Below are 20915 nucleotides of genomic sequence, written 5' to 3'. Positions count from 1 at the left end.
ACTGAAAAACTATGAGATATTTGATTGTATTTTTTCTTCCATCATGTTATCTAATGGAAGAAGATAAGCTTCCTATGGTTTCTGATTGTTCTTTTTATTCTTTTGAACTTTGTTCAGGCAGACATTTTGGAATAACTTATTCTTGTATTTTTTCACAACGCTCTTCAAGCTAAGGTATATTAAAGACCAGATAGCGAAGTAGGCAGCTTAATTGCTTCAGTGAATATAGGTTTTAAAGGCTAGCTAGTAATTAATTACTACTGTATATATAGATAGAGAGTGGTCACTACTACAGCCTGTATGTTCTTGTTTAATTATTTGTTTTTAGTTGTGTGTATATTTAAATGTTTGCATCCTTATTTTGGTTTTCAGAGGTAATTTAGTAAAGGAGGAATTCAAGAAATTATTGTAGCATTTATACTGAGCATCGCATCTGCTAAAATAAATAAATATGTCAAAGAGATTTGAGATTCATCAAGAGAATAATGAAGGAAGTGGCGGCAAGAGTAGTAATGATAATGAGGGTGAGGAAAATTCATTTGACATGAATGAAGGAGCGGCTATGAGTGATGATGAGGAATTGGAAGAAGAGAATAATAATGAAGCAAAGGAGGAGGAGGAGGAGGATAACAATGAAGAAGGGAATTCAGCAAACCCAAGTAGCAGCAGCACAGCATCAAGAGAAGGGAAGAGAGGGAGTGGTGTGAGACAATATGTGAGATCAAAGATGCTAAGGCTTCGTTGGACTCCTAATCTTCATCTCTCCTTTGTCCATGCTGTTCAGAGGCTTGAAGGTCAAGAAAGTAAGTCAAGAAAGTAATTCCACTCTCAAACAGTTGTAAGACTACACTTCAATTTGACTTGGGAGGAGTTCAATTTGATAAAATGTTCTATTTCAATCTTTTTTTAAGTGATTCTTCTGTCTTGTGTCTATCCTCTGAGTATGCTACTATTGTAGGTTCCTTATATTACAATTGCTTTGACGGATTCTAAACTTGGTGCGGAAGGGGCGTAAAGAACTTTTTGATTGGTTATCTAGGCAACTTTTTGTGCAAAGCAGTTTTGCTGAAGCTGCACAACTTCTGAAGCCAGCCTCTGCTGCAATGACAGTAAGTTTTGGACATTCATGGACCAATTCTAGCTTTAGTTCTTGAGAAGTTGAAACCATATGGAGGCCTTCAAGGTAGGGTTTTGTATCATAGCTCATTCTTAATCCACTTTGTTGCTCAGGGTTAATGATTAACATGAGTATTCTTATGTTTATTTTCTTTCCCATGCAATATTTGTGCTTAGAATCATTTGAGTCTGCTAAGGCAGTTTCAGTGGGCGCATCAAAAGGTGTTCAAAGGCTGGGAAATTAACAAGTTTTGAATTTGGATTAGTTCTGCAAACACTACTGCCAATGCTTTAAACTCTGCTTTAGTGGAACTACGACTGACAGTGGTTTGTTTTCTACATTCCAGAAAACCATATTCGATCCATAGTAAACACAATATCCAGTAGTTGAAAAGAAATTTAGATCATTTAGATCTCCAAGTTCTTTTAATAAAAAAGTTGAATGTAATTTGTTTAAAATAGTTTGTATCGTAGTAGAATTACTTTCACTGACAAGCATATCAACAACATAAATAAATATATAAATAATTGAAGTAGTTGTAAAATGTGTGAAAAGGAAAGGATTTGATTTTGTGCTCATAAATCCAAAAGATTGTAAGGTGGCAATAATGGTTAGATACCAAGCTCTAAGAGCTTATTTCAAACCATATATTGCCTTGTTTAGTTTGCAAACAAGGTTTGAATTTGAGTAAACAAAACTAGGGAGTTGAGACATGTAAATAGTCTCGGTTAGATTTCCATTTAGAAAAGCATCATGAAAATTATACTGCTTCACTGCCCAACCTTTTGATAAAGCTATGATTAAGATTATTCTAATAGTTACAGGTTTGATAATAGGTGAGAAAACCTTATCAAAATCCACACCTGCTGTTTGTGTATATCTACAAGCAACTAACCTTGCTTTATGCCTAAGAATGTTTGAGTTTGTGTTGGTTGATTGCTTTTAAGATTTGTTTGACTTCCTAACTACTTGATTCATCATCTTGATAGCGGGCTGTTGCAACAAAGGGTGCTAGGTCTGAGCCTATCTCTGTCCAAGATATAGCGCTTCAGTCTCAAGCTTTATTAAATGTTAAGGATTCAAACAAGGAACTGCTAAGCTCTGTATACCATAATCTACATTAAATCTTCAAAAAGAGTTTATGGATGAACTGTCAACTGTGTTGCCTTACATGCAGGAAGATAGAGAAAGAATGGTGATTCGAAAGTTTAAGTTTGAGGACCCACGCATTGAGCAGATTCAAGATTTAGAGGTGAGTCCATTTTAACCAATGACCATGTGTATATTTTCTGTGATTTTTGAATTGTAATAAACTACTCTGCAACATGCTTGTGATGCAGAGTGATATGATTAGGTACTTCAGAGAGTATTTATATAGGAGACTCTTAATTGATAACTTCTTGAGAAATAAAGAAATATGATTTTAATGAGATTATTACAATTTGTGCTCTTGGAGTAGCTGCCCGCTGGTAGTTCTGCCCCCTGCACAGCTTCCACGGTTTTGGAGATTTAAGCGAGACTATCAAGGTATCATAACTTTTTTCTAGGTTTCATTTGTATGTTAACTCAGTGCTGTGAATTTTGATGAGCTTTCAGATAACAGATGATGCATTAACGTATAGTGGTATTGGCTGTAATTGGACACTACCACCATATGGTTTGCCACTATTCTTCTTAGTGTGAAATTCCACTACTTAGTAATAGCTGTATGTTTGTTGTATTTGTTGAAACCTCAGCTCAGACATCGAGTATTTTTCTTTTTTTTTTAATGTAATTGGTGTTTCAAGTTTGAACATGCTCAACTAGTGCCAACTTATATGCATCATTTGATTCATTATGGCTGCTTGCTATCGTTGCAGTCAATGCAATGTTTACATTCCATTTGTCAATGTTTTATGTGATTTTAATGCATACTTTTCACTGATGCTTCCTTGATGCCGGCATGAATTTTTTTACATTAATTTAGTTAATGAAATGATTTAATGAGATGAGATGAAAATTTTCATTTGTTCACTTTGCTATTAGAAAAATGTACCTATATTTTTTATTTGGGAACCCAATGTATGAAATTTAAATCTGCCTTTAGCCTCTAATATTCTGAATTCTGATGCTATACCAAGTAATGAGAGTTAATATTAATATGTTCAGGTCAGAGGTGATGTCTACACATGTGACTCGGGTCTTGTTGCAGGTACGTATTATTATAAAAAGGAGGCTACTAGTTTTGATTACTAAGTGACAAATTTGACATGGTTGAAATTAGTACTGATTTTGCAATTTGTTGTATAGTTCTCATGCATACAGGTTACTGTTGCTCAACAGCTTCTCCACCTCCAACAGCTATACAAGAGTTGCGTGCGGGCAACCATTCGTGTGCTACAAATTAGTCTGGATGTTGTTTAGGAATTAGATTAGATTTTTTATAACATAGAATTGTAATTTTTTTAAATGTTTATTTTGGAATTTGAATTTATTTTTTTTAAATATTTTATTCATATTTTATCATGTACATAATTCATATAAATCAATGGAAGATTAATTTTAGTATTATATTTTATTTGAAAGATTAACTTATTAGTATTTCTATTTTTCTTATTTTTCTTTTTTTTTTATTTGAAAAAGGATTAGGCCACGCTTTTGAAGTGAAACGATAAGATTTTAATTTTTGGCACGCTTTAAAAGCGTGGCTGTATATCCATCTTTCGGCACGTTTTAAAAGCGTGGCTGTATATTCATCTTTCGGCACGCTTTAAAAACGTGGCTATAGGGTTATACATACAGTCACGCTTTTAAGCGTACCAATAGATAAAAGCGTGGCAAAAAGTAAAGTGTACCAATAGATCAAGAAAAGCGTGCCGATAGATCAACCGGCACGCTGGCAGATGTGACCCTTTCAAAAGCGTGCCGATAGCTCAAAAAGCGTGGTGAAAGGCTATCGGTACGCTTTTTTGCACCTTTCGGTACGCTTTAAAAGCGTGGCAAAAAGCTTATTTTCTTGTAGTGTAATAATAAAAAATATAATTATAAAAAATTAATAAGAATAATGAAAAAAAAATTGTGTCTCTCGTTAGTGTTTCAGTGTCCTTTTTATTAGGATGGACACAAAATACACTAATTTATATAATGCTTCTAAACACAATATCTTTGTCCATGTCTTATCTGCCAAATATAATTTTGTGTTTTTTTGTCTCTGTCTTAGTGTCATGTCCTTATAAATAAACGCAGCTTAAATGATTATACATGTACTACAAAAAATGCGCTCAATATTATCTATAAAAAAATAAACAACAATATTTTTATAATATTAAATTAAATATTAAATAATTATTTTTTTAATTGATAGATGTTTAATAAAATTTAATGTTCATTTTAATATTGTATAATAAAAAATAGTTAATTTAAGAAAGAGTTTAAAAAAATTAAATAAATACAAAAATAATATTTAATTGAATGTTTTAGATTATATATATTAATTAAAAAATATAATATATGATTATATAATATATTTGAAAAAAAAAAGCATAGCATATAGCAAGAATCAGTTTAGTCTAGTGGTAGCAAAATTGCTTCCTATTTCTCAAATTTCCTGTAGAAACCCCATGCAGAATCTTTAAATAGCAAGAAGTATAGATATTATGGCCCTTTTTTTTATTCACCATGTAAGGATTACAACATCACTAAACATCACTAAAATAAATAGTAGTAAGAAATATAAATATTATGACCTTTTTATTTTATTTCAAAATATACGACAATATTACTATTTTTGATAACTGAAAAGTTGTAAATTCTGTAAGATAGTTATAGTTAAGACTAAGTTAAGAAGTCGTATAAAGTGTAATAAGTTAAAAGATTAAAAATCTTATCAAATGATGACCTAATTTCTTTAAAAATAGTGGTTGAAACTGGTGTTTTGATTACCATTAGTTCACCTTTTCTAGATGACGAAATCATTAACCTTCGAAATAGAAGATGATATGCTACCATCAGAAAAGGAGGACGAAGAAAAAAAATGGATGGAAGGGAATAAAGAAGAATAAGAAAATTTCGATAACGAGGAAGTTATATTTAGGGGTGTTTACGGGTACAGATAATCCGATCACTTGTCCAAAATTGATTCAACCCGATTATATTAGTTATGGACATGGGTAATCAGGTATAATAAGATAAGACCCGAACAAACTCAATCTTAATTAGTTCGAGTATGAATTCTAGGATCGCAGAACTAGAACCAACTCGATTAGTTTAATATTAATTAAAAATAAATAAAATCTAATCTAATATATACAAATTTATTTTTTAACTCTAAAGTCTTCCAAATTATAATAGTTATTTAAGTTTGAATAGATCATGTATTATCGTTATTATTATTATTATTTAGATAATTTTTTATTTTTTGTTAATTTTTTAAAATTTTTTTGAATTTTATTTTCAATCGGGTATCCAATTATTTGAACCAATCCAATCTGAATTTAATCAATTTGGATTGGTTTAGGTACACTCACTAAAAATCATAAATCCGAACCAACTCGAATTTTAATCGATTTAGTTTTTATTTTTTTCTAAATCTAAACCAACTTAACTCATAAACATTCCTAGTTATATCTGAAAAAGAGGACAAAAAAGAAGAAAAGGAATCTAAAGAAAGTCTAAATCTTTCAAACTAGGGTAAACTTAGTTTGCATTGTGCTTTAATTTATGTTATATGCTGAACATTTTTATATTGTGTGTTTTGTTATATTTTAAACATTAACTATTTTAAATATAGTTATATTGTTTTTAACTTTTTTTTATTTGTTTCAGATAGACATCATTACAGGAAGATATGTTGGCAGTCAGGGACGCGGTGAGGGTAGAGGGAGCATGCCTCTATCCCAGAGATTATTCCATCCCCCTCTACTTTGGCCACACCTGGCCTAATGACATAGCTGCATAAGCATTGTTGTTTGATTGGTTTTTAATGAAAATCATATAGAAATTATAATAATATATATGTTTTTATTAATTTTTTATTTAAATAGAGCAGCAGATTAGATGGCTAGATATGGTGTCAAGAGTAACTCTAATCATATTATTTGGTCTGAGTTTTGTGTTGATTTTCAGCAAATCATCTGCTCGGATATAAGATAGAGTTTGCTTTATTTTTTTCCTTATTTAGACACCAAAAAAAATTTTAATTTCACCCCTAATAGGTTTATACCCGATAATAATGTCTATACACAAGAGATGATAAACATCATCAAACTACTGTACGACATACCATGATCAAACTACAAGAAGATTTTTCCTATCATCTGAGACTGATAATTTCTCAAGTTGGCAGTATAATTACAATCTATTATAGTCTCTAAATTTTGACCGTTGTTTCATTTATCTATTTAATATCACTGGAATAATGTTATTATTTCTTTGCGTAGGAAAAATTCAAGTGGTACAAGGACCACGATGACTTGATAAGAAAGCCTTTCGACTACCACATGAGTCGACGTCTTGAACAGATGTTAGACGATGTGAGTCAATGGAAAGAGCACTTTACTTAATAGTGTCGACCCCACTTGAAGAATGAGCTATATGTCTATTGGAAGATTAATCCTGGGTTTAAGCATCACCAGACCACAAACAAGTCGAACAGAACGTTGGCTAGGGCATCTAAGTATACTGGGGGAGTAGGTCTGACCATCATTATGAAATTCATAGCCAAAATGGCATAATTATTTCATTGATATATATTCTAAGTTAATTTGATCTTTGATTTTGAAATTAATTGTCACTTGTTTTAACTTGTTTGTTCAATATATGTAGACAAAGTTATTGGACCGTGAGGTCACAATGGCTACAGTCTTTAAGTACTTCCACACACTGAAGGAGAATAAAAAGAGATTTGCTGATAAGCAGTCTGAAGACTTGATGGTGAGTAATTTTCTTTATTTCATAACATAAAATCTTTTTCTTCTGTGACTACCTCTGCTTCTTCTTCTGCCTCTTCTTCTTCTGCTTCTGCTTGAACTTTTGCTTCTGCTTGAGTTTATGCTTCTGCTTGTGATTTTTTAATTTTTTTAATTTCTATTATTTTGCTGTTTTTGAATCTGAAAACTGAAATTGTAGTTGATGATTATTGAATTATTGTTTAATCTGAATTTTTTGTTGATTTATTTTGTGAATGTTGCTGTTAATTTATTTGGGACTATTGTTGTTGGTGGAAAAAAAGTGTTGTGAGTAATGAATGGCTATGGTGGCAGTGGTGATGGTGGTGAGAAAAGGGAGAGTGAGGAGGTGCAAAGGGAAAGAGGTGATGGCTATGTTGTTGTTAATTTAATTTCTTGCTGTTAATTTAAAATGAAGAAGAGTGAGAAGTTGGAAGGGGATTGAGGAAGAGTGAGAAGAGGAAGGGGAGGAGAGGTGGGTGTCCTCCGGCAGTGGTAATTGCCACGGCGAAGGTGAGAAGAAGAGGGTGATGATGAAGAGTAGAAGGAAGGGGATTGGGAGATGGGTGGGGGGGAGAGACTGAAGAGATGCTGGGGAGTGGGTGGGGTGGGGGTTTTGCTCTTTTTTTTAATATTATTTTTATTAATAATGAAAGATAATTTGGTCAAAAAAATATAATTGAAGTAGAAAATGACAATTTTATAACGTTTTGTAATGTTGGGGATGATTTTAATAAGAAAAAAAGGTCGGGGACGATTTTGATTTTGACCTCAAACCTTTGGGACGAAAAAAGTACTTATCCCTAATATTTATATGTCATGTGTTACGAATTATACAATCAAAAGTTGGAGGTCGCGACCATAAAATAAACATTTTCTTTTGTGCGCTCAGCTGTGACAGACTTCTCTCCACAATTCCCAAAATTACATCGATTGGGTAAGGCTGTAACCCACAAGGTCTTGCTCGGATGACTAGTCTCATGGTTAGTCAGAAGGGGGGGGGGGTTAAAAAGGTTCATATAGTATGAGGAACAAGAACTCTTTCATGCTTCCCATAGGGATAGGAAAGAGTCAAGTGATTGGTTAAGCAGCGAGTCCTAATCTAGGCACATACGCTGGTTAGAGCAATGGCTAGCAGTCTCAGCAGAGTGAGAAGGAAGAGTACAAGTCCATCTGTTCTGTCCCAGTGGATCCTGATGCAGTGTGCACCAAATTGTATCCGAACCATACAAGAATCACATATATGGAGTAGAAGGATTCTTTGTTGGCACTCTTTGCTCCTTCATCTTCAAGGTTTTCTCCACCTCAGCCACTAGCGCTCCTCCTCCTCAAGATATCGATTTGCATGAGTAGGTTTATAACATGACCTAGAGCCTATAGGATCAGTGTCAGCAGTTGCATTGGTCTAAAGAGAAATATCAAAAGCTCCTTGCATGCATAATAGAGCGGGATGAGCGGAATGTGGAACGGAGTTCTTAAGGCAATAGTTGGAATAGATCCAGAGCATGAAATAGCAAGTAGTCGTCTACTATGACCAGATGCAAATAGGTGGTAGCACTGCTACTGGAGGAGACTCGACGTCATCTGCATCGACATCTCTACTACTATCACATGACCACGGGACGTTCAGGAGGACGATGCAGATGACTATGAAGATTCATAGACCATGCTTAGACATTCCTCTTTTTTCTTATATTTGTTTGACATAAGGATTTATTTGTTTGACAATACTTATTTTTTACATTTGATATCTCACATTTTTGTTTATTGTTTTAATAAAAAATAATATTTATTTTTTATTAATTCTAATATAAATATTAATTGTCAAATCATCGAATGTAATAGCAAGTTATAATAAGGATATTGAATATATGCATTTCAAAAAAAAAATCATTGTTTATTACTGTTAGAATTACTGAAAAAAAATTTGGGGTAACAATTTAAATTTAATTTTAAAATAATAATTAGAAAAATCAAACTAGTGTCCAGGTTATTATTAAATTTTTTTCGGTAGTAATAATTTTCAATATTCATCCCTTATGCTTATCATCGGATTTTTTCGATGATAATTAATGGCTAAAAATTTACTATGAAAGAGAAATGTGTGCAATTCAATTTTATTGGTGGTGTATGTATTTTTATTTTGGTATGAAAATCAGTAATCGGTAGGTCCGATTACTTTGTAAATTGATTTTTAAAATTTTTAAATAAAAAAGTATAACACCCTTATAATCTATGATTCTAAAAAATACTGTTTCCACCCCGATATAAAATATAATTTGCGGTAATTAACATTGAATTTGGAAATTCTGAGAATAACTATTTACTAGCAAGGTTTTTGCATCAATTTTGGTCCAAAGGTAATAGAATTATCATCAAATTTTTATATCAATTTTGATAATAATTCCGACATTAATCAACAAGATTTTGTAATGAATAGGTGACTCATTAATATTAATATTAGTAGGGGTGAGCACGGGTAGTGGGTACCCAATTATCCATCCGAACCCGAACCGAACCAATTAAATTGGTTCTGGAACCGACGGATAATCGGGTCCAATCCAAACCAAACTGATGATATTTGTTGATGGTTGGTTCGAATATCGGTTTTTGGGGTGCGGAACCCGAACCAACCCGTATACCCGATCATAATTAATTAAATAATATATATATATATATATATATATATATATATATATATATATATATATATATAAAACTTTTTATGTGTTTTTCAACTCATAACCTGATGAGTTTGGAAAACTCTAAATTAAAATTAGTGATGACTAAACATTATTAATATGATTGACTGCAAAATTATTAATTTTGATTTTGGTTCATATGTGTTAATTAAATAATTTTGCTGTACAGATTTTGCTATTGGGCCGAAAAAAATTGCTAGCCCAATATGAGAAGGAGAATCAGCATTGGTTATGAAACAGTTATAGGGTGTGGCTGAATTGGAATGCTTGTTGGGCCGAAAAGAAAAGAAATATACAGCAAGCCCATTAAATATATTTTCAGCATTGATACAAAATTTTTTTTATTCTTGTGGCAGAAACAATGATTTGCTAATTGGGCCAGATTTAGTCATTATTATTATTATTAGCCCAAGTTAATGTTTTTACTAGAAACTAGCTTGCTTGGTCCGAAATGAAGAAAAGAGAGAAAGTAAATGCTTCTTGCTTCCAACAGATCTCTCTCTCATGTGATGGATTCCAAATTTAATTCTATTATCATTAATCACATGGGAACAATGAGAGAGAAATTAATAATTGATTTGATTGTCATCATCAATGGTACATGCCACCTAAAGCAGAAAAAGGGAAGTCATTTAATTCATTTTAATTCAAATCTATTAAAAGTTCTCTCTCTTCTCTCTCATCCCTCTTTTTCATTCGGTCACTTCACAGAGAAAGCATGGAAGCTTTTGCAAGCTATCAGAGTAATGAAGAAGAAGCTAGAAGCAAGCTAAAGACCATTGTAATGATGACAAAAAAAAGAAAAAGAAAACAAAAAGTATGATGTGGCTGAGATTTTCATCACAAATGGTAAGATTTGGTGAAGATATCTCATGCTCTCCATACCAAAAATGGAAGAAGATGATCTCGGTCAGAGGAAGAAGATCCTTAAGGGATGGCTTGTCTCTGCTTTTGCTCAACCACTACAGGAGGTAGCTACTGTAGCTACGTGGTGGATGAGGCAGAAGTTAGAGCAGATGAAGCTGTCATCATCAAGAACTCATCAAGGGCTAGGAGTCCTTCTTGGAGTGCAAGTCAAGATGGATGGCTCGGATTGGTGAAGCTTGGTGTAAAGGGAAGACACATAGGTAATTGCATGTTGGGTTTTACATTTAGTTTTCTCTCCTCTCTCTCTGGCCGAACCGGTTTGCATGAAGAAGAAGAAGTTGGCTCGGTTCAAGAACTTCAATCTTGGAGGCTTTCCTTTCTATAAATAAGGGAGAACAGCCAGGACTTGAAGTAAGGAAAAGAGTGAGCACAGAGTTCCTATAGCTACCTAAGCTAACAGAAGTTCTTCTCCTTCAATATTTTCTGCTTGTAATTTTTCTGTTTAATTTTGTCTGTCTTGAGTCTCATGGAAAAAGGCAAACAGTGAGGTTTGTATGAAAAAGTCATAGAGCGGAAAAAAGGCAGAGAGTGTAAAATTAAAAGAAAAAGCCATTGATGTCCTTAGAGTTCCTTTGTACATTTGTGTTGTGTTTCATGATTCTGTGAGAATCCCCTTACAAGTTGGGTTAGCACTTAGCAGTTGAAAGCTTGGCTGTGACCAAGTCAAGTTCAGGATTGGGGTTTAGATTCTGGACTTGTCCCGGATAGGAAGAGTAGTTCCTAGGGAGAATTGGTGTATGTAATCATGAAGATTATAGTGAAATTCCATCATTGTTGTGATGGAGACTGATGTAGGCTGCATTGCACTTGGCAGCTGAACCAGGATATATCGTGGTGTGATTCTCTTTCTTTCTTCTACTCCATTTCTGTTTCTGCTGCATAGGAGATAAAACCGAAAAATATCTCGTGCCGGGTTACGAGATAAAAAGAAAAAGTCTCGTGGCTGGGTACGAGACAAAAATCAAAAAGTCTCCAGAAGTTGTTTCAAAGACCAGCAAGTTTTAATAAGCGAAAAAGGGGATAAGATTCAACTCCCCCTTCTCTTAGCCACTGAAAACCATCAATTGGTATCAGAACTTGGTCTCAAAGAGATCAAGCTTTGTAGCTTGGAGAAAAGATCCAGATGGAGGAAAACAGTGGCTCAAATCTGGTGTCCTACAACCTGACAGAAGGACAGTCAAGTAACAGACCTCCTCTTTTCAATGGGAAAAAATATACCTATTGAAAAGAGAGAATGAAGATCTTTGTGCAAGCAGTGGACTATAGACTTTGGAAGATTATCTTGGAGGGTCCTCAATTTCCAACCACCACAAGTGCTGAAGGAGTAGTTTCTCTTAAACCCGAAGCAAGCTGGACCGAAGAAGACAGAAAAAGGTGGAGCTCAATGTCAAAGCTGTTAACTTGCTCAACTGTGCTATCAGCTTCGAGGAATATCGACGGGTATCATGATGCACAACGGCAAAGGAAATCTGGGAGAAACTTCAAATCACTCATGAAGGAACCACCATAGTGAAGAAGACCAGGATAGACATTCTGAACAGAGAATATGAAATGTTCTCAATGAAGGAAGGAGAACCAATAGATGGAATATTTGAAAGATTCAACATTATCATTGTTGGCTTGGATGCTATGGGAATTACGTATCCTGATTTTGTGCTTGTGAGGAGAGTTCTAAGATGTCTTACTAAAGAGTGGAAAACAAAAGCACTGATAATATCTTAGAGTAGTGGTCTTGATTCTATGACATATGATGACTTGAGAGGAAACTTACTTGCTTTTGAAAACACTTATTTGAAAAAAGATTCAAAAAAGAAAGGAATTGCTTTTACATCTGTTACTAATCCCTTGGATGATGAATCCAATGATAATTCCTCTGAAAATAAATTTGTGTTGTTTGCAAAAAAATTCAGGAAAATGGTGAAGTTCAAGGAAAGAAACAAGGGAAGCAGCTCTAGGAAACAAAGGAAAGATTTCAGCAAGGTGATATATTACAACTGCAAAGAAACTGGGCATTTCAAATCAGATTGCTCTAAGCTAAAGAAAGAAGAAAAGCCAAAGAAGGGAAAGAAGAAAGGTCTGATGGCTTCTTGGGAGGACCTGGAAAACGATTCAGAAGATGATGAAGAATCAGAAACCAAGTCTCAACCTTGTCTTATGGCAGACCACGTTGAACAGGTAGTCATTCATAACCCTGATACTGAAGCTCTTCATCTTATGATAGACCACCTTTTTGAAAAAATTAGATGCTTCTTGCTTGATAACCAAGATCTTGAACAACAAATCACCATTCTTAAAGCAGAAAATGGTTTTTTTAAGGATAAATTAAGGGAGGCTGAAGCTGCTGTTAAACTTGTTGAAGAAAACAAGCAGCTGAAAGCCCAACTTAAAAGTTTTGAAAGTGATCATTGTGTTGTTGCATATGTGGACTGTTTTAAAAGAAATGAAGAGTTGCTTAAAGAGGTCAATAAGCTTAAAGAAGACTTAGCCAAGTTCACTCAAAGTTCTAAAAATCTAAATCAAATCTTGGCTAGTCAAAAACCTCTTTATGATAAAACTGGCTTGGGTTTCCTCAAATCTGTTGAGAAACCTTCTTTTGAAAATATTGCTTCATCTTCTAATGATACAAGGTTTCAAAACCCAGCAAGCTTTAACAAAACAGCAACTCCAAGATTTTGTAGACTATGTAACCGAAATGGCCACTTTCCCATTCAATATTTTTTTGGTGAAAGAATGATTGGTGACAACGTTTGCAAAGTTATTTTTGACTATAATGGATTGGGACAGAGGAGATGGTTTAACATGAAAGGATCCAAGAGGATTTGGGTACCTAAGGTCACTTGAGCTTATTTTGTAGGTATGCCTAGCATCCAAGCGAAAGGACAATATGTGGTACATGGACAGCGGATGCTCTAGGCATATGACCGGAAAGACAACCTTCTTCATAAAGTTTGATGAGTATGATGGAGGGTTTGTCACTTTCGGTGATGATGGTAAAGGAAAAATAGCGGCAATTGGAAAAGTTAGTAAAAGTTTCTCATCTTGTATAAATGATGTTCTTCTTGTTGATGGCTTGAAACACAATCTACTAAGTGTAAGCCAATTGTGTGATCTAGGATATGAAGTTGTTTTTAGAAAGTTTGTGTGCTTAGTTATATGTGAAAAATCTGGGGATATTTTGTTTGAGGCTAAAAGGTGCAATAATGTGTATGGATTGACTCTTGAAGACTTAAAAAATCAAAGAGTAATATGCTTCACTTCTCTTGAATCTGAAAAATGGCTATGGCATAGAAAATTGGGTCATGCTAGCATGTACCAAATTTCTAAGTTAGTCAAGAAAAATTTGGTTAGAGGAATTTCAAATATTAAATTCGATAAGGATCTTACTTGTGATGCTTGCCAATTAGGCAAACAAGTAAAATCCTCTTTTAAACCAAAAGATAAAATTTTAACCAAAAGGCCATTAGAGATGTTACACATTGATCTTTTTGGTCCAACAAGAACTCAAGGTTTAGGAGGTAAACACTATGGTCTAGTGGTGGTGGATGATTACTCTAGATTCTGTTGGGTACTTTTTCTTGCTCATAAAAATGATGCTTTCAATGCTTTCTCAACCCTTTGCAAAAGAATTCAAAATGAAAAAGATTTAAAGGTTGCCCATTTGAGAAGTGATCACAGAAAATAATTTAAAAACCAAGACTTTGAAAAATTATGTGATGATTTTGGAATTGCTCATAACTTTTCATGCCCAAGAACTCCCCAACAAAATGGGGGTGGTTGAAAGAAGGAATAGAAGCCTTTAAGAAATGACTAGGGCTATGTTATGTGAAAGTGAGATTCCAAAATTTCTATGGGCTGAAGCTGTAAATACAGCTTGTTACATTTTGAATAGGACCATTATTAGAAAATGGTTAAAGAAAACTCCTTATGAGCTATGGAAAGGAACCCTTCCTAATCTTAAGTATTTCCATGTTTTTGGATGCAAATGCTTTGTACTTAACAATAAAGAAAACCTTAGTAAATTTGATCCAAAATCATATGAGAGGATGTTTGTTGGATACTCCACCACTAGCAAGGCTTATAGAATTTACCTCAAAGAACATAGAACTATAGAGGAATCCATACATGTAGCTTTTTGTGATTCTAATTCAATTCCCAATACTGTGATAGAAAATGATTTAGATTGATTTAGATTGTGAAGATGCTGTCAATAAAGAAACCAATAAAGAAAATCCCAAGTCTGTTCAAAATGAAGAATCTGTCCGTCCAGTTTTGTCTCGTCAGGATGGAGGAGACATTTCTGTTTTGTCTCCTGAGCCAGCAAGAGAATCTAGAACAGAACAACCCACTAAAGCTCATCAATGCTAAACATCACTCCGAAAGCCAAGAGAATGGAAGTCCATGAGGGGCTATCCTCATGACTTTATCATTGGTGATCCCTCTCAAGGAGTAACAACAAGATCCTCCACCAAAAAGCAATTCGAACCAAGCAATTTTACCCTCTTATCACAAATGGAGCCCAACAATGTAAAGCAAGCTCTTGAAGATCCTTCTTGGGTCAAAGCCATGCAAGAAGATCTAGCTCAATTCGACAAGAATGAGGTTTGGACATTAGTATCTCATCCGGATGGTAAGAAGGTAATAGGTACTAAGTGGGTTTTCAAAAATAAATAAGGTGAGGATGGAAAAGTTGTTCGTAACAAGGTTAGATTAGTGGCCCAAGGTTATGATCAAGAAGAGGGTATAGATTTTGATGAGTCTTTTGCTCCGGTAGCTAGAATGGAAGCAATTACGTTGCTTCTTGCCTATGCTGCCCATAAGGGTTTTAAAATGTTTCAAATGGATGTTAAATGTGCTTTCCTTAATGGCTTTATTGATAGAGAAGTGTTTGTGGCACAACCCCCCGTCTTTGAAGATAAAGAATTTCCAAACCATATTTTCAAACTCTCAAAGGCTCTTTATGGCCTTAGACAAGGTCCAAGAGCTTGGTATGAAAGGTTTAGTGCCTTCTTGTTGGAAAATCAATTTCAAAGGGGTACCACCGATACTACTTTATTTATTAAAGCATCTAATGATGATATTCTCCTAGTTCAAGTTTATATGGATGACATTGTGTTTGGATCGGCCAATAAATCCTTGTGTGAAGAGTTTGGAAAACTCATGACTAGTGATTTTAAATGAGTTTAATGGGAGAGCTAACATTCTTTCTTGGCCTCCAAATTAAACAAACTCCTAGTGGTACATTTATTCACCAAGGAAAGTATGCTAAAGAATTAATCAAGAAATTTGGCCTAGAAAATTCCAAACCAATGGGAACACCAATGCATCCAAACACTAAACTTGAAAAGGATGACAATGGTAAAGATGTGGATGAAACACGGTATAGAGGAATGATAGGTTCACTCATGTATCTTACCTCCTCTAGACCGGACATTGTTCAAAGTGTGGGTGTATGTTCAAGATTTCAATCTCACCCAAAAGAATCCCATCTTTCGGCCGTTAAACGCATCATTAGATACATTAAGGGAACTAGTGATTATGGCTTGTGGTATCAAAAATCTGATAATTTTTGTGCAGTAGGATTTTGTGATGCAGATTATGCGGGAGATAGCGTGGATAGAAGGAGCACATCCGGCATGTGTTGCTTCCTTGGAAGCTCACTCAACATGTGGTCAAGCAAAAAATAAGCCATAGTGGCTCTATCCACAGCTGAAGCTGAATATATTTCTGCATCTGCATGTTGCTCACAATTAATTTGGTTGAAAACTCAGTTGGAAGATTACAAATTAAAAATCAATAGTATACCCTTATTTTGTGACAATATGAGTGCTATAAACATTTCTAAGAACCCTGTTCTGCACTCAAGAACCAAGCAGATTGAAATCAAATATCACTTTATTAGAGAACATGTGCAAAAGGGTACTATTGATATTCAATTTGTAAAATCTGAAGACCAACTTACTGACATTTTTACAAAACCTGTATGTGAAGACAGATTCTGCACTTTAAGAAACAGTTTGGGAATGATATAATTAAGTTCTGTTGAAAGTTTGTGAACTTTTTGATTCTGTTTGGTTTTGTCTCGTAGGAAAGCAGGAGACAAATTTCAGGATGTGTTGAACGGGTCATGACTCAAGGGGAGACTGTGCTGACATTAATTATCTTGGGTCCCACCAAATCTTTTTGACCTTGATTTGATCCACTTTTGAGTTCCTCATTTTTTAATAATACTTTTGGGAAGTTATCATTTCAAATCTTGTAGGAAGAAGTGATTGTTAAATCAAATCTTTATCCTTTCCTCATCCCTTGATTCTAGGAGCTAACATTTCAGTTTTTTTTTTCAAAAACCCTTCCTTGGTTAATAATCGCGCTCATTAGTGGGTATTAACTCCCTCAATTCTCTCTCCACTCAACATTAAATGCTTCCCTAACCTCCCTCCTCTCACCACACTCTTCGGCCTCTCTTCACCTTCCCATCTCCACTTCTTCATTTCTTTAATATCATGAAAAAGAAAACTGCTCCAAGGAAAAGTGAACGAATTCTCCTCTCTAAAAAATCTTTCACCCTTCAAACTCATACTCATATACACATTTATTCTACATCCTCTTCATCTCCTACCTCTCAATCTACTGAAGCCATGCGCAGAAAGGTCATTGCTCAGAAGACTTTATCAAGAAAAAAGAAGGAACCCATGGTTGAAGAGGAAGATGAGTCTCATACGTCCTTACCTCAGTCCCTACCAAAGAAAGCTACCCCTGGCCGCAGTTCTCACAAGGCAAAAGGTTACGCTTTATGTGATACTAGGGAGCCCCCGAATCTGAAATCCCTGGATTTCAAGAAAAAGTACAACAAAAGCCATTCTCATTTTGATCTAGGGAGGTTTAATTCTTGTGCTTCCTATGAGTTCTATAAAGAAGTATTGAAGAAACGTCATCTATGTGCTTCATACTTGGTGAACCTAGATTCTCTGGCTGCCAAAGGGATCAACTTTACCACCCTTTTTGAGAATATGAAGTGGTCTCCTCTGTTCAAAATTCAGAAACCAGTATACCCTACCCTGGTCCAAGAATTTTATGCAAATGCGAGATTTATTGACGGTGCTATTCACTCCTATGTGAAGAAAGTTTATTTGACTCTAAGCAGAGAGACAATAAGCGCTGCCCTTGGGTACGTTGATGAAGGACTAGCAGCCTACATGTCAAAGAAATGAGACTCACAAGTGGGAGTCACTCTCTAGATTGCATTAAATCAAACATGTGAGAATTACTCTCCTTTGGATGGTACGGTTCTTACTCATAAAGCTCTTGGACCTGAGAGAGCACTTCTTCACCGAATTATCACTCACATCCTGACTCCACAGAGTGGCTCACACAATAGAGTAATCATTTTTGATACCTTTGTACTTTTTGCTATTATTACTTCCTCTCCCATTTCTTTTGCTTACTGATGAGTATTTTGGTGAAAAATAAATTTCCCCCAAAACACACAAATCTAACCGGCAAGTGTACCGGGTCGTATCAAGTAATAAAAACTCACGGGAGTGAGGTCGATCCCACAGGGATTGAAGGATTGAGCAATTTTAGCTTAGTGGTTAATTTAGTCAAGCGAATCAAGATTTGGTTGAGTGTTTTGTGATTTGCAGAAATTAAATTGCATGGAAGTAAAGAGAATAGGGAATTAAAGTGCTGAATTTTAAAGAACAAGAAATTAAATAGCAGAAACTTAGAATGCAAGAAAAGTAAATTACGGAATCTTAAAGTGCAAGAAATGTAAACGGCTGGAATTGTAAAGGGAATTGGGGATTGGATTTGCAGAATTTAAACAAGGAAAAGTAAATTGCATCAAGCAGAGAAGTAGAAGAAGGTTTGGGTTAGATTGGATCTTGAAGCAAAAAAAGTAAATGAACATGAAAACAGTAAACAGAAAATGTAAAATTAGGAAATTAGATCTCAGGACCCAGAGACTAGAAAACCAAGTCTAGATCTCAATGCCTTCCTAGATCCAACAAGAAATTGAAATTGAAATTCAAAGAGAGTGGATGAAGAGCAATTAACAGAAATTGAAATTCAATCAAGCAGTAAATAAAGCAGTCAGATCCAAGGTTGAGATTGAAACAGAATTTCTTCAATTCTCCAACCCAAAAATCCAAGACAATTGTAATTGAAATTGAAAGCAATAAAACTGAGAGGAAGAGAAGTGAATTCTCCTTCCCCAAGACAAAGAAATTAAAGATCACTCAATATCAAAAGCTCTCCGAAAACTATTATGAAAATTCCAAAAGAAAGCTCTCCGAAGAACTTGAATTCTATCCTATTTATACACTTTCTTCCAATGATCTTCAAGCCTTGAGTTGGGCCTTTGCTCTTGGTGGAATTGGGTTGAAAGAGGCCTTGGTTGATTGCTCTTGGAGTTTGAAGAGGAACCAAAACGAACCAATTGAACCGGGTTTGAGTTTTGCAAAAGTTGGACCAAAAGTTTGAGCAAAAGTTAGGGGTCTAACTTTTGCTCCAACTTTTCATATCAGCTACCATAATCTGCTGATACCAACGTTGGTGCCAAAGTTAGGGGTCTAACTTTGGCCCTAACGTTGGCCTTACCTTGTGCACTTGTGGCGCCAACGTTAGCCACCAAGTTAGGGGGCTAACGTTGGCGCAAACTTTTGCTCCTCCCCTTGTGATTTTCATGTGCCAACGTTAGCCACCAAGTTAGGGGGCTAACGTTGGCGCAAACTTTTGGTGCCCAGGGAGGTTTTCTTCATGCCAACGTTAGCCTCAAAGTTAGGGGTCTAACGTTGGCGCAAACTTTTGGTGCCTAGGGGTGATTTTCATGTGCCAACGTTAGCCTCAAAGTTAGGGGCTAACGTTGGCGTAAACTTTTGGTACCCAGGGAGTGATTTTCAAGTTCCAATGTTAGCCCAAAAGTTAGGGGCTAACGTTGGGGCTAACTTTTCAACCAAAAGTTTGTGCAAAAGTTTGATGCTAACTTTAGGTCCAGCTTTTTGCTTCCTGGTTCAATTTCACTTATTCCATTGTCTTCTCTTTACTCCTAGCTATTCCTTCTTGCTTCAACCTTTCTCCAAGCTTTCTTCACCTATCATTAATCAACCAAACACATCAAAGCTATGCTTGAAATCATGAGATATTCATTCTTTCATAATATGTGACAATTATAGTATAAAACCTCATAAAATAGCATGAATTCATACATGGTTGATTAAATCAAAGGAAACATGAAAATCTACCTAATTGGCTTGCTTGTAGCTCAAGAAAGTGCATAATTCTAATGAAAACAAAAGAAAAAGACTAGTTAAAATAGGCTAAGATGACTTGTCATCACAACACCAAACTTAAAGCTTGCTTGTCCCCAAGCAAGAAAAGATTTATTGAGAAGAAAGAATGAAATGGAAGAGGATGTTCATGCTAGCAAAGTATTATTGATAGTTCATGGGATTTTGTGTGGATATGTAAATACTTACTTCTTACTGACTCCTAGGCTTAGAAAGTCTCCTTCAAGCTTCAAGTAACATACTGCTATGACCTCTCATTATTCTTTTATCCTTGGCTATTACTTTGTTTATAAGCTTTATTTGAGTGTCATGTGTAGCAAGTTCATTTTCTTTTCTTTATACTTGACACATTATTCACCATAGACACTTGGCTCACATTCCTTCTTAAAACATTGATGCCCAGCACCTCTTTGGGTTACTAAATGCCTTGTAGTTAGGTTGCTCTTGATAGTGGACTTTCAGCTGATGATCCCGGATTAGTTAACCCAAGTCACCGAGTGTTGATGCACTCCTAAGAGCTTACTAATCCAAGCAGATCCTAGTACAAAGACATCACAGGCATATATTTTAAAGTTCAAGCTATTGGTGTCCAGCTTTGTTTCTTTTTGTTTCCTTTTGTTCTGCCACTTTTTGGCTATCTCTTTTCTTTCCTTCTTTTTGTTTTTCTTTCTAACCAAGGAAATTTTTTTTTATTTAATTGAGATTCATAGACAGTAGGCCACTCTTTACTTAGAATGAGATATCCTAGCTCTTTATTCACTAAAAGTGAGCTATTATACAACCACACACATACCACCACTTACTTTTATTTTACTTCTATCTAACAGAGATCATCTTGCTTCACATTCAACTTTTCTTTTATTGAACTTAAAGATGCAGGGGACAACACATGCTTCTTGTCAAGTGAAAGTAAACACACAAGCACACACATAAACTAGCCTACTTATTTTAAAAGAAATTT

The 20915-nt window shown here is 34.9% G+C and overlaps 1 protein-coding gene across 1 annotated transcript; it reads left to right on the top strand.

Moving 5' to 3' along the window:
• Positions 1-451: 451 nt before the first annotated feature.
• Positions 452-1154, top strand: LOC110266414 (uncharacterized). The gene is made up of 2 exons (XM_088500702.1): positions 452-816; positions 1040-1154. Exons 1-2 carry the CDS (start codon positions 452-454, stop codon positions 1152-1154), a joined length of 480 nt encoding a protein of 159 aa, XP_088356828.1.
• The last annotated feature ends 19761 nt before the right edge of the window (positions 1155-20915 follow it).

This window comes from Arachis ipaensis, chromosome B1 (genome assembly GCF_059453495.1).
Source record: "Arachis ipaensis isolate K30076 ecotype BB chromosome B1, ASM5945349v1, whole genome shotgun sequence".
Taxonomy (NCBI): Eukaryota; Viridiplantae; Streptophyta; class Magnoliopsida; order Fabales; family Fabaceae; genus Arachis; species Arachis ipaensis.
The sequence above is the reverse complement of the archived record's forward strand: the minus strand, read 5'-3'. Positions and strand labels throughout refer to the sequence as shown.